This window comes from Eubalaena glacialis, chromosome 9 (genome assembly GCF_028564815.1).
Source record: "Eubalaena glacialis isolate mEubGla1 chromosome 9, mEubGla1.1.hap2.+ XY, whole genome shotgun sequence".
NCBI classification, from domain to species: Eukaryota; Metazoa; Chordata; class Mammalia; order Artiodactyla; family Balaenidae; genus Eubalaena; species Eubalaena glacialis.
In genome coordinates, this window is record NC_083724.1 from 52153240 (window position 1) to 52165834 (window position 12595).

At 42.2% G+C, this 12595-nt stretch overlaps 1 protein-coding gene across 1 annotated transcript in view; it reads right to left on the minus strand.

Annotated features, from left to right (window-relative positions):
- The window catches only part of PGM5 (phosphoglucomutase 5), a 236724-nt gene that overhangs the window by 187817 nt on the left and 36312 nt on the right, over window positions 1–12595 (minus strand). Inside the window, exon 2 of the mRNA XM_061200368.1 lies at window positions 6853–7160. Coding sequence (XP_061056351.1) covers window positions 6853–7113 — 261 coding nt within the window. The 5' untranslated portion in view covers window positions 7114–7160. The remainder of the gene's footprint in view (window positions 1–6852; window positions 7161–12595) is intronic.

A 12595-nucleotide genomic window follows, 5' to 3' on the forward strand; every position in this document is an offset into this window, starting at 1 on the left:
ATGATTTCAAATTCTTTTCTCTTTTTTATTATAAATGTCTAAATATAAAACTACATATCCCTAGCTACCAAACTGGACCCTTATTAGAGGAAAACAATAGAAAGGCAGTAATTATTCTATTTGTACAAAGCACCTATTAGTAGAGACTTGGAAAGAAAATTGTCTGTGACTTTATGCCAAGAAAAAGAATTTCTTTGGGGATTCAATGTTCCTAAAAATTTTTTTTCTTCATACAAATACAGGCATTACTCCAAAATTTGACGTCACTAACAATGCAGGAGATGAAAGGTATTGAAAGACTCAGAAAATGTGGATTTTAACAAGTCTTGTGTATATCCCAGATATCCTCTTATTCATAAGTAATGAGAGTCAAGTCAGATGAAAGAACCGAAAACTTTCCCTTTGGCTATGCAAGTATAAACAGTAAAGGCATACTGGCCAAATCTTGAGTGTTTGCAATTAGCTGTCAAGGCTGTAGGCTAACAAAGGACATTGCAGCCCTAGCTTTTTACCTTCAATTTAAAAATCCCTGGGAAATTTAGACCTTATTTTTTTTTTCTGCTGCCTATTATTCCCAAATAACCCTATTACAGTGTTCATTCATGTCACTGTTGTCTAACAGAAGAGTGGCCAGAGCCCAAAAGATGAAGGGTAAGGTTGGTAAAGCCAATAACTCTCCTTAGATTCCCCCAAAATAGGTTCCAACTTCTATTCCTCAAGGCTGTACAGAAACTAGCAAACTTCCAGAGTTCACAAAGGGAACAGATGTTTTATAGAAAATTCTTAGGGCAAGTTTCAGACATAATGTTGCTGATGGGTATCTGTCTTTTCAATAAACATCATTATACTTTATCACAAGATTTAATAAAGCAGCTTAGTTAAAAATGCCATCTGGGTCTCTGGACACATTAAACAAAGCTTAAAATAACCCACCCCAGCAACTGGGAGGGCCCAGCTGTTCTCAAAACCTCTCCCACTCCTTTTACTTCCTCATAAAAAAATGAATGAGGACTTGAGGCTAAAAGAGTCAAGAATGAACAGACCCAAACAAGGAGAAGGGTGGAACCAAGGGCTCCCTAAAATTTGCTATTGCTCATATAATAGATTTTCCATTTCCACAATTCAGGGGATGAGGATTTGGGAAGGGAAGCAAGATAAAGTTATGGGAGGCTCTTTAGGGTTTTCTAATGTATCACAAGCCAGCCCTTCCTAACATCTGGGCCATAGTAGCCCATTCCATTCACCTATTCTGTTGTGAACACCCATAGAAAATACAGAGCAATCACCACCCAGTTCTTTTCCCTTCTAGAGATAGGACCTGGAGCTAGCCACGCCCAGATTTCCAGATCCATTCCAGGAAAGAAGCCTTAGTGTTACAGTACATGTTTCCCTCTCTTGCTTCCTCCTTCTTTCATCACTGCTGGCCACCCACCACCATATCCCACTCTGCTTCTCTTCCAAATATATGTTCCTTGTCTTTGGGACCAAACCAAAATTTGTTGCCCAGATAGTTCTCATAAATGCCAAGGCAAGTGTATTCTCATTCTTTGGAAACAGACACCTCTTTATGACCTGTTGGAATCAAATACAACCTGTGCCAGCATCTATCCGGAGGGCACGCCCAAGCCCCTCACTGATCTAGCATTCCTCATATCATTTCACTTCATTTTCTACCTCTAAAAGATTTCACAAGCCATTGAGGAGCTCTTGAATTCTGTAAGCTGCACTGTATGCCAATATTATTATCATTAATGCTGATCATCATATGGCCAGTACAGTGCATGGCTAATTGACAAATGGATTTTCCCTTGGCTAAAACTTGTTACAGAGCTCTAGGTTAGTCCATACATGCAGTCAAATCATTATTATCTGAGATGTATTCAGCTGACCATAATAATACTCCCTTGTATTTCTTAGTGCTGTGGATGTTACAAAATGCTTTCATATGCAGTGCTTCATTTGATTCTCAGGATAATTCAGAGATGCTATCATACCCAATTTATAGATGAGAAAACAAGTGGTTTCTAGGTATGTCAAGAGGCTAAAGCATTTGCACTGCAACTGGTATGTCAGAGCTAGGAAAATAAGGCAAGCCCTCCAGCTGCTGATACAGTGCTTTTTCTACCATACCTCATTGCCTCCTGGGCTAAAGTCAAAAGAGAGTGTGGTTATCGTATGAAGAAATCTGGTTTGGGTTTGCCAATTATGTATTTGTAGTATTTGTTGACCTCCCTTTATTTAACCAATAGTTGCTTTTGATTGTAACAGTCTGGCTCCGTTAAACACACACACACACACACATTTTAAATGCTAAATTATAGAACTGTGCTGTCCAGTATGGTACCTACTAACCACTTGTGGCTACCTAAGTTTCCATCTTAATTAATTAAAATTAAATGAAATATAAAATTCAGTTCTTCAGTAGCATCAGCTACATTTCAAGTATTCAACAGTCAAGTGTCCTAGTTGGCTAGGACAGTGCAGATTACAGAACATTCCCATCATCACAGTAAGTTCTGTTAGACAGTGCCGATATACAACGTCATCTCAGAAAAAGGAGACTTTAGAAAAAGTCAGAAACGTCTTCAGGCAGACACAGTTCTGTCACCTGTCCAATATTAAAGGTAGTTTAGGACTAAAAAAGAAGATTTTAACAAAGAGGAGAAAGAAAGACAGATGCCCTTAGCCACAAATGGATCTACCCAGAGAAGGGCAAAGGCATTCCTGTAGCCATTATGATGCATTTAGCTTTTCAATTCTTTAAGACATTAGAATAAATTGATACATAGAGGATCTAAACCCCTGAGGAGGATCTAAAGCAGATGGAAATAGAAATAGGATAAAAAAATCAATTAGTTTCAAACTAAGTCTGATCTCAATTCATTTAAATGACACTATTTACTTCATATACTTAGTTTTTTGTTGTTTGTTTGTTGCTCTATATAGCATGACATAGTTTGTATCTTTAAAGGGGGATTAAAATACTTCTGGGGTTTTTTAGATAAATTCACATAGCCCCATAAAAACTACTAAAAAAAAAAGGTAGTTTCTTTTCATTCTTCAATAATCTATTCAAATTGATTATATAAAAATCCAGGAGTCCATAGGGATATTCGAAAAAGTGAAAGTAAAACAAAACAAAATTCATGTGTCATCAATGGAGGTGGCTATTTCACCAAATTCTTACTCTGAAAATTGATGATTAAAAAAGAGAGAGAAATAAACACATATTCTGTCTTTCCAGAAGGAACTATATTACAGAATAATCAAATAGCCTAGTAGTGAGGAAAATACCCAGTTTATAGAAAAATGCCAGCTAAAACATGTAGATGGAATTAGAGAATTTGAAAATCATCATTTTGAAACCCCTAATGAAATAATCAACTCAAGCCAGTATCATTAATGGATGCTAAAATAATTGGGTAAAAATTGATAAGGAACTGAATATTCACATGGTACAAAGTTCACCCCATAGCCTACTGCTAGTCCCAAAGGGGAAAATAATGGACCATACCACCATAGCTCTATAATTATCTCAGCATCACGGATGATGGAGCAACCAGAGATTATGTTTCCTTGTATTATGCAACTGAATACACACCATCACCTATGAAATAATCTTATAAAAAAAAATCGAACCTGACTCTAATTAAGCCTTTAGACTGATTTCTAGTTCACACACACACAGGGAATAGAGTGAAAAGTTAAATGACACCATAAAGAAGTAATCAGAAAATTCCAGAAAGGAGGTGGAGGAGACATTCTACAGAAAAACCAACCGACCTAGTCTCGGCAACAAGTCAATTTCGTTAACAAAATAAAAATAAAAAGGGAGGTACTTTCTAGGTTAAAAGAGACTTAAGACAAATGTAGTGTGTGTTCCTTGATTAGAAGAAACAAGTTTGAACAAATTAGGTATAAGAGACATTTCAGAATAATTGAAGAAATCTGAATGTGGACTGGGTCATAAATAATGTAAAGAAATAATTTTTTATGTTGTTTGGGATGTTAATGATACTGTCACTATCAAGGAAAATGTTCTTCTTTTTTAGAGATCCATACTGAAGAACTTAGGGTAAAATGTCATGTTCTTTAATATACTTTAATATACTTTAGCCCCTCGAAAAGATGAATCAAACATAGAAAAATGTCAACAATCTAGGACAAGGGCATATGGATGTCGTTAATCTATTCTCTCCACTTTTCTGAAAGCTTGAAAGTTTCATAACTTTATGAGAAAGCTTTTTAAAATCTCAAATTGTACAGGTATTTGTATAGGAATCTATTTCAAACTTTATGAGATATTAAAATATTAATAGTGTAGTTTATTGTTTTAGAAATTCCAAACTTCTGTTTTCCTTCAGCAATTACATAATCGAAGAGCAACTATCATTTTTTATAGAAAAACTGCTTTGTAAAATTAACTTTTTCAATCAAAACCAAGGTTTTTCAGAGAGAGAGAACGCAGCCCACCTGGTCAGATTCAAGTCAGTTCAAAGAGAATAAATTCTATCTTCTACTATTTTCTATTTTTTTTTTTTTTACTATGAATATCCAATGGGAAATCAAAAAAGGCCAAAGCATTTGGAATCGAAGTTCCCCATTCCTTAGTATAATCAGCAGGCCAAGTCAGGAGGCAAGTGCATCCCCATCAATTTGCAATCATGCAAGACCAGTTTTGCTTACGGTGGTCCCTTTTAAACCGCCTCTCTCCTGAAGTCAGCCTTCTGATTATTCACTTTGCTTTAGCAAAAGCTCCCACGAAGGTGAACAAAATGAGGAAAAGACTGGTGAAAACTGGCTGTTTGAAATCTTTATAAGAGTCAACCATCCCTTTCCCCCATGACCGTCCATCTTAGAATTAATACTTTCAGATTATTTAAAAGACGGTGCTTCTGTGTGGACTTTAGTTTGTCATTCTGTCCTTCATAACAACTGGTAGATTAAATTTGACTCTATTCTAGGTATATATTAACGTATGCTAACTATCTCCTAAAAGAAACTCCACTCTTAAAGTCAATAAAATGTGTTTACAGAGCAGACCCACTGAAGTTAAGAGATTGAAGAGTCCTTAGGGTAAAGTATGCCAAGAAATAATAAAGCATAATAATAATGTGTCCATGCAAATCAACAACTGTAACTTCAAAACTATCCTGACCCACAGTAAATACTGGACAGGCTATGTTTTTCTCACTTGTTGGAAAACCTGGCCCAGGAAGGAGTATGAAAGCTGCCACAGCTCTCCCAAGGCTCATTATTCTCCATCATTCCACGGGAACGGCTTTGTCAGACAAGAGTAAAAGACCATTTGTTAACCTCTCTCCAAATCCCTGATTCAAGCCAAATTTCATCAATCCCAAGTGAGGAGCCAGAGAGAAATACAAGTCTTATATCTCCAGCAGCATCATCTGCTGGGGTTGGAGATCACAGTTCCACCACCCAGCTCACCCTCACCCCTACCACCCCACCCCACTCCCCAGCCAGGCCCTGTTTCACCCAACTGCTTTTTGGTTAGTAAAAAAAAAATCCTCTTTCCCTATTCCTGAAACACTGAGAAGGGGGAGTTATAGTAGACAAATGTGAAGCATGGACAACCTCAAAGCTGTTTTTTTAAGAAAGAAATGAGAAAATTAAAAAGGATAGGTTTGGAAAGGAGGGAAGGAGGGAATTCAAAAGCCAGATAATTGTTTAGTTTCACTTTTTTAAATGTTCACACTCATTTATACATCTGCAGAGGTTTCACTTAAAGGAAAGTTCTATGTGTGTGGATCTGACTGCATTAACAGGGCTTAAGTTCCTCTTTTAGACAATGTTTCCCACAGAGAATTCAGGGACCCTTGAAGTCAGTATCCCTCTTGAGACGCTGCTGGCTTTGGAAAGGAGGAAATCAGGGTATGGGGATATGTCAAAAGGTGCGTCTAGTTGTAGGATAGGGAGAAAGGAAGGAGAAAGAGAAAAACTCAAGGTCTGAGAATTCACATCGCAAAAGAAGACTACTTAAGCCGTGCAAGAAGGGGGAGGAAATGAGGATGAAAACTGCAGGGGAGAAGAGGCATGAAATGTTGTCAACTGCCAAAGGGCATCTTGGAGAGAAGTTGGGAATTGCTTTAAGAAAAGCATTGCAAATCTCATTTCTGACCATTTAGAGATTTGCCTCCCCGGAACGGAGAGCCCAGTCTGTATAGCTTCAAATTGATCCCCGTCCCATCCTTTCCCTAATCAAATCAATTATGAAATATAACTCCACGAACCAATGATATTAAAAACCTTCAGGGTCCACGCTTGCTAAATATGTCAGTAACCAACACTGGTGTGTGTGTGTATGTGTGTGTGTGTCTGTGTGTGTGTGTCTTCGGAGCCAACACTACTGTTAAATTTGGCAGAGCCAAGATGTGGAGTAGAAGAAGACTGCAAATAGGATACAGGAGTTGGGGGGGAGGGGGACAACTATCAATATATTGGTAGCGGGAGGGTAGTGAAAACGGTCAGAGCAAATATTTTTAAAGGGCTGGGGAAGAGAAAGTCAAGAACAGCGAGCAGGTGCAGGACATGGTCAGAGTCCAGAGAGAGTTCAGGGCGATGTGGCAGGTCGGTCGGGATGCCGGCTGGGCTCAAAGAAGGGCGAGGAACCCTTAAGGCCTTTCGGAGCGGCGGGCGCGACACAGCCCGGGCGTCCCGGGGGCGCCGGGGAGGCTGCGGGGAGCTGCGGTGGCGGGACGCGGGTGGAGGGGACCTGGGGGAGCGGCCGAGCCCGGGAGCAGGGTGGGGGTCTGCGCCGGGCCTGGGGCGGGCCGGCGGAGGGGGCAGAGTGAGGAGGGGGACTGCGGACGCGAGGGGCAGCATGTCACTCACCCCGTTGGCCGCGGCCATCTGCACCACGATCTCCGTGGCCGTCCTGCTGAAGTACCTGCCGTCGCTGCCCACCACCATGGTGCAGCCCTGGCGGTCGCGCAGGTCGATGGACGACAGCACGCTCTGGATGAAGTTGGGCAGGTAGTTGCGCTGACCCTCGAAGAGCCCGGTGGGCCGTCGCAGCCCCCCGCCGCCAGCCGGCCGCTGGTCCTCGTAGGGCGCCGTCGGCACCGTCAGCACCGGGATGGGGCTCCCCTCCATGGCGCCTCCTGGCCGGTCCTGCCGCGGCTCCGGGAGCCGGAGGGAATCTGCAGCCCGACGGGGCCCCCACCAGCTTGGCGGCGCGCCCGGGCTCCGCCTCGCGCCGCGGCCCCCTCTGCGGCCGGCCCGCGCCCCGCGCCCTCCTGCCGCGCCGACCGCTCCTCCCTCTGCGCGCGGCCCCTAGCTGCCCCGGTAGAGTTTGGCCTCTACCTTCCAAGAAAAGTTCGCACCCGCCCAACTTCCTCTCCGGCCGGAGCGCCCGAAGTGCCCGCAGCTTCTTCTCCCAGCTGGAACCACTTTCGGGGTGTCCCAAAAGCCCCTTCCCAGCGCCAGCTACCCCGATCCCGGGGACGCCTCCTCGCGCGCCTAGCCCGAGCCTTCCCCGGTGATCGCCTCTCCCCCGGCACACCCTCCGCTAGAAAACAGCCGGGGAGTGGGTGGTGAGAACTTGACCAGGATTGGGGGTCCTCTCCCCGTACCCGCGGCCCCTCTCCCCTCCAACCGGCAGCCCTGCCTCCCGGCCTCCCAGGGAGTGAGCGGTTTACAAGCACCAGTTTCTCTTTTGAACAAGGACAGGGGTGGAGTTGGGAGGGGGCTGAAACCTTTTGCCATTAGAGAACAGCCCCAGCCAAAAATAACCCTGGAAGAGCGAGCTGAGAATTGTTATCTTCTGCCAGCGCTGAAATTGGAGGCTGGGCGCTGCGAGTGTGTCTGCGTGTGTACACACACCCCACCACTACCATTTGTTGCAGGGAATCACATACTGTCAGGCCCTTCAATCCAGCAGGATCCACCCAGCCATCCACACTTTTCCCCAGGCTCTCTGAAGGCAGCACACTTCTCAGGAAGAAAACTTTTTTTTTTTTGCTTGTTTGTTGTGGTGGTCGCAACAGCAGCAACACAGATGCGTGGACGCGTATTTCCTTATTCTTCTTGCCCTTTCACCCTCCCTGGCCCAGCTCCTGCTTAGAAACAGGCTGTCCCACACTGTACGTGTCCACACTGTGGAGCTCTTACCAGGATTCATGGCTTTCACTAGGAGGAAGGTAAAGCCCTTTGTAAGGTCCTACCAGGAATAAATGAACAAACCCAAATTAAACAAGGACAGGGTACCAGGAACTGGCTTGCTCCTTTCACAAGCTTTCTGGCATTTGGGGGTGGGGGTGGGGGGGTCAGAGATGTTCTGCCTTCTCTCCATAAAGCCCACCAAAAATCCCAAATCAAGAAACTCCCTATAGAAAATCAACAGGCAAAAAGGATAAAGCCCCAAAAGGGAAGAAACAATTCTCATTTTTGCTTCTATCTCCTTTCACCCTCAAAGCATTTTTGCACCCACTAAAGTCACTGAAATCTCCTGCTTCTTCTCCTCCTCCAAATATTGTCCACTTCCTGGGACTAAGCTGGATTTGCTGCAGGATTATAAAGTGTTTGATCATAGTAAGATGACTGTGAATAACAGCTCACACTTATATGTTGTTTTGCAGTTGACAAAAGGCTTTGCATCTGTTTTCTCTTTGGAGGCTCAAAACAACTAAAAGAAGTAGTAATGGCATTCATATCATTCCCATTTTACAGATGAGAAAAAGGAGGCTTTCTGTGAGGTTGAAGGAAGTGGCCAAGATGGCACCTTCAATTCAGTACAAATTCTTATGTGGCCCCTCCCCTTTTTATTAATATCATTAAAGTGTGAAGTCATCAACTGAATCCTATTGAGACTCTTTAGCTTTTCTCTTCAACAGCGAAGTTTGTGTGTGTGTGTGTGTTGTTGTTGTTGTTGTTGTTGTTTTGCCTCTACTCTCTCCATTCCACTGTAAAGTTCCTGACTTTATGGTTGAGGGAGCCTTGTCTTAGCACCAAATAGAATGTCAACACTTCTAAGGACCTGTGCACATCTCTATGGTGGGGGATTTTTTTTAACCGCTTTCTAATAACATTTTATTTTGCAAGGAAGGACAGTATCATTCCCAGAAGAAGAGAGGGTGTAAGTCCTCTGTCCCAGAAAAGAAGAAAAGGATGCAGTCTCCAAGCCTCAGAGATAACCAGAAGGTCTCCAGGGCTCCATCTCTGCACTTCTAGGACCTGCCTCTCTCTTGACATCACCATCATTCTCTCCTACCACAGCCCAGCTCCTTCCCCAGGACTGAGGACAAGTCAGGCACATCTCAGATAAGATTTTACAGCTTTACCAGCCAAAAGGAAAGTCTCTTCCCTTGGTTCTAATCCCCAAATTCCCAAAGACTCTGGTCCAGTTTGAGGCAATGCAACCAACCACAAAGCAGGAACCCCACAGTGAAAGAGACAAAGTTCCTCCAAAGTCAGGGGGTGCTGGTCCCCAAAGGCAGGAGAGATGGGCAAACAAACCATAATTGTCCACCACATAATTGACACTTTCACTGATCAAGTCTTTTGAAAATTATTTTTCTGTTCTCTGAATTCACGTAGCGCTTTGTACCACTCATAAGGAATGTTTCATGTGCTGCTACACCTTTCTATATATCTTCTCTCCTCCAGCTGTACGTGGCCTTGGAATAGTTCCTTACCTTCTCCTCACCTCAGTATCATCACTGTGAAATGGGGATTATTATAATCCCAACCTCATAAATTGTTGGGAGGATGAAAATATTAGTACAGTGCCTGACAAACAGAAAGGCATTCAATAAATGTTATTCATATTATTGCCATCTATATAGTATTTGTCATTATTATCAATGTCTTATATAGTAAGAACTACATTTTATATCTTTGTAGACCACCACTGTACGTAAACATCTTTGGGCAAAGGTAATATTATATAAAGTTTGGTTGAATTAATCTGTGGTTTTTGACAACGGAAACTCAAGGTATACAGAGTAATTTACCATTGAAACATACAAAAAGGGCTTACGAACTAAAGAAATCTCTTCAAAGCTGCCCCCAATTTTGATCAAGTTAATTCCAACAAATGTGTCAAAGTGATGGAGAAAAGGAACCTGAGAGGGCCCCACAGGTAAGAAATGCCTGCCCAGAGTTGCTCACTGGTAAAATGAGAAGGTCGGATTAGATCAGTGTTTCCCAAAGGGTTTTCCTTGTAACACAAGTGCCTCCCAAATGCTGTGTAAGTGTTTCATAGTCAAGTAACTTTTTAAAATCCTGCATGCTCTATCCCATTCTTGGAGTTTCATGATGTGCATTTTCAGACTGACACCTCTGAAAGGGCATCAGTTTAATGTCTTCTTGAACCAGTGCTTTCCAACCTAAACTCACACAACTAGTTTGCTTAGGGAAAGGGACCCAGACTAGCTTTGGAACTACAGCTAGGACAGTCCCCTCCCCACTTCATGTGTCCTCAGTGGGCTAGGTCAGGGATAAATACATTTTCCTGATTCTAAGGGGCTGGTCATCCTTCTGTGCTGAGTTCAGAGCTTCTCTACAGCGTGGGTCACAATGAAGTGGGCCCTGTTCGCCTACAGATGCCTTCCAGCCTTCTCTGAGCCTCCAGGGAAAGGCCTCTCACTGAGAATTCTTGGCATGAAACAGGGGCAACCGATATATCCTTCCTTCCCCTTGGGATTTCCTTTCTCTTAAAAAGGTGTCAGCTGCTATCATCATGTAGAGACCACACTAGTTGGCTCACTTAGACCAGCATTTCTCAAAAAGAGAATTTGGGGTAAAATAAGTCTTGAAACACTTCAGACTTTATCCACCCTCTTGGAGATTCACAAAGCACACTAGCATATGAAAGACTCCATGAAGTTCCGCAGGAAAAATACCTATTTAACTTTAACCCAGCATTCCCAAATTTTATTTGACCATGGGGCCCATTTCCAAAACACCTATTAAGAGATCAAGGACATTAATATTCCATGAAACACTTTTTAGATCTCTGGGGTCCCTTCGAGCCATATCATTCTATGATTTGCTTTTTTTACTTATGAGGCATTAAAAGATTAATTTCTATCAGGCTTCCATTTAGGAACTTATCAGAATGTGCAAGCAGAAGCACTGGTAAAATTGCCCAGTTAAAAAAAATACCCTTGAGTGATTATGAGACTTAAAATGAATTTTATACACACACACACACACACACACACATACACATATATATACATTTACCTATAATTTTATTCTCTATACTCTGTTCTTCCACACTGCCCTGCCCCCGATCCCCTGGCTGGCAGAAAAGGCTGGCACAGGTCTGGCACTTCTGTGCACACAGGGCATGCTAAAAACATGCTGTTGACTCACTGACTCTAAGAGCAGAAGAAATGCCAGAAGTACAGGAAGAGGCAGAAAAGCAGGTGGAAAATGTCATGGGGCAGTCCTCTAAGGAAGCGCTAGTTCCCTTTCTAATCTGCCCAAACACCTTCTGGTGGTACGGAAAGTCAGTTACATATTTCTCCTACAACGCCACCTTCCACTAAGCCTTCTGTTCCCCAACAAATGAAATAACATATAGTAATTCCAACAGAACTTTCTGTTTCTCTACTTCCTTCAGTGTAAGGCCACTAAAGTGAATGTTCAAGTGATGGAAATGTGCATGTCACAGGTGTATCTTATAAATGGTTGTGAACTTGTCTCTGTGTTCTCACATCTAGGCTTCAAAACTTTGTTTCCCACCTTCATCAGTGACTACCCAGTCGGCCTTGGACAAGTCGCTTACCCTCTCTAAAGCTCACTTTCTGCATCTGTAAAATGGGCATAATGCTACCTACCTCCTAGGGTTGATGATCATATTCAGAGACCTAATATGTGAAAATTGCTTAGCACAGGGCCTGGAACATAATAAGGGCTTAATAAGTGCTTGCTGTAATTATTATGATTATTAGTATTACTATCACTAAAATAGTTATTATTATAATCATTACTATAATTATTATTACTATAATAATTCTTAATCTTTGCATCAAATAGTATTGTCTTTGAGGCATCAATGGACTATGTCTGATTAACTTCCAGCACAATATCTAGCATAAGATCATATGCAAATTAGGGAACTAGTGTTAAGGATGAAAAAAATTATTTTTATTGACCCTTAAAGACTTCATAAGTAACTGGGCAAAAAGAGCCATCCATCTCACACATGGAAACTCCAGTTCCTCTGGAGTTTGTTTTTGGAGGTAATTACAGGATGCCTAGAAACACTGAAATGCTGTTTATAAATCTCCTGAGACCAGCGCAAGGTGATGGGCACAACCAATGCAGATGTGGTCTCCTGACTGCTGCATGCACTGGCGTCAACTTTGAAAAGCACTTGACGTTAACTAACTTGTAAAACCTGTGGTTTTTGGAAAGCAAAAGGTTTCATTTTAATTCAGTTTTACCTAAACATAATAGGCCTCTGATCTACTAAGAATGAAGATTTGATTTCCATGTGTCCCCCACAGTATCTAGAAATATCAATGATATACAGTAACAGATTATTTAAAACTTTAGAGCCTTATCAAAGTTCTTTATTCTATAAAAGGTAAATAAAGTTTACTTTTCTAAAGGAATCTCAATACTT